General features: G+C 60.6%; 1 protein-coding gene across 1 annotated transcript in view; it reads right to left on the bottom strand.

Annotated features, from left to right (window-relative positions):
* Positions 1 to 835, bottom strand: part of LOC102765140 (transmembrane protein 132B) — a 39,568-nt gene that overhangs the window by 4,809 nt on the left and 33,924 nt on the right. Inside the window, exon 6 of the mRNA XM_015567222.1 lies at positions 60 to 97. Coding sequence (XP_015422708.1) covers positions 60 to 97 — 38 coding nt within the window. The remainder of the gene's footprint in view (positions 1 to 59; positions 98 to 835) is intronic.

Here is an 835-nt window from a genome sequence, read left to right as displayed (position 1 = left end):
GACACGGGAGGGAGCGCAGGCCCTGCCCCGCCGCCCGCACAGGTGGGCACCTCTCTAACCTGGAGTTTCGAAAGCATCGCCCGCAGATGATACAAGACTGCAGCCCAGGGGGGAGGAGGGGAGCCTGAGGTCTGGGCCGGGAGCCGGTGCCGGTCCCCTCACCTGGAAGTGGGCACAACGGCTGCCCCAGGCCTGGCCAGTGTGTCTAGATGGTTAGAGCATCGGCCGAAACACCAAAGGGTCTGGGGTTCGATCTCTAGTCAAGGGCTCCTCCCTGGGTTGCAGGTTCCATCCCCGGCCCCAGGCAAGAGTCAACCCATCGATGTGTCTCTCTCACATTGATGTCTCCTCTCTCTCTTCTCCCCCCCCACCTTCCACTCTCTCTAAAAATCATTAGAAACATCCCCGGGTGAGAATTAACAACAAGAAGAATGACTGCCCTGCCCTGGCCGGTGTGGCTCTGTGGACAGAGCACCGGCCTGGGGATTGAAGGGTCCCGGGTTCGATTCTGGTCAAGGGCATGTACCCGGGTTGCAGGCTTAATCCCTAACCCTGGTTCGGGTGCATGTGGGAGGCAACCAATGGATGTGTCGCTCTCACAGCGACGTCTCTCACTCTCTCTCCCATCCTCTCTCTCTAAAATTCAATGGAAAAATACCCTCGGGCAATGAACAAAAATAAGTAAATAAACAAACAAACGAAGAGAATGGCTGCCCCTGGCCTTCTTCCAGGTGCGGGGGACTCGGGTGGTCCCGGCCAGAGCCTGACCCCCCCTCTGCTCGGCCCCGCCCTTCAGAGCCCCCCCTGCCCGGGGGCCCCCACCGGGGCCCGCCCC

This window comes from Myotis davidii, unplaced genomic scaffold, assembly GCF_000327345.1.
Source record: "Myotis davidii unplaced genomic scaffold, ASM32734v1 scaffold43, whole genome shotgun sequence".
Taxonomy (NCBI): domain Eukaryota; kingdom Metazoa; phylum Chordata; class Mammalia; order Chiroptera; family Vespertilionidae; genus Myotis; species Myotis davidii.
This window is presented reverse-complemented; position numbering and strand designations above follow the sequence as displayed.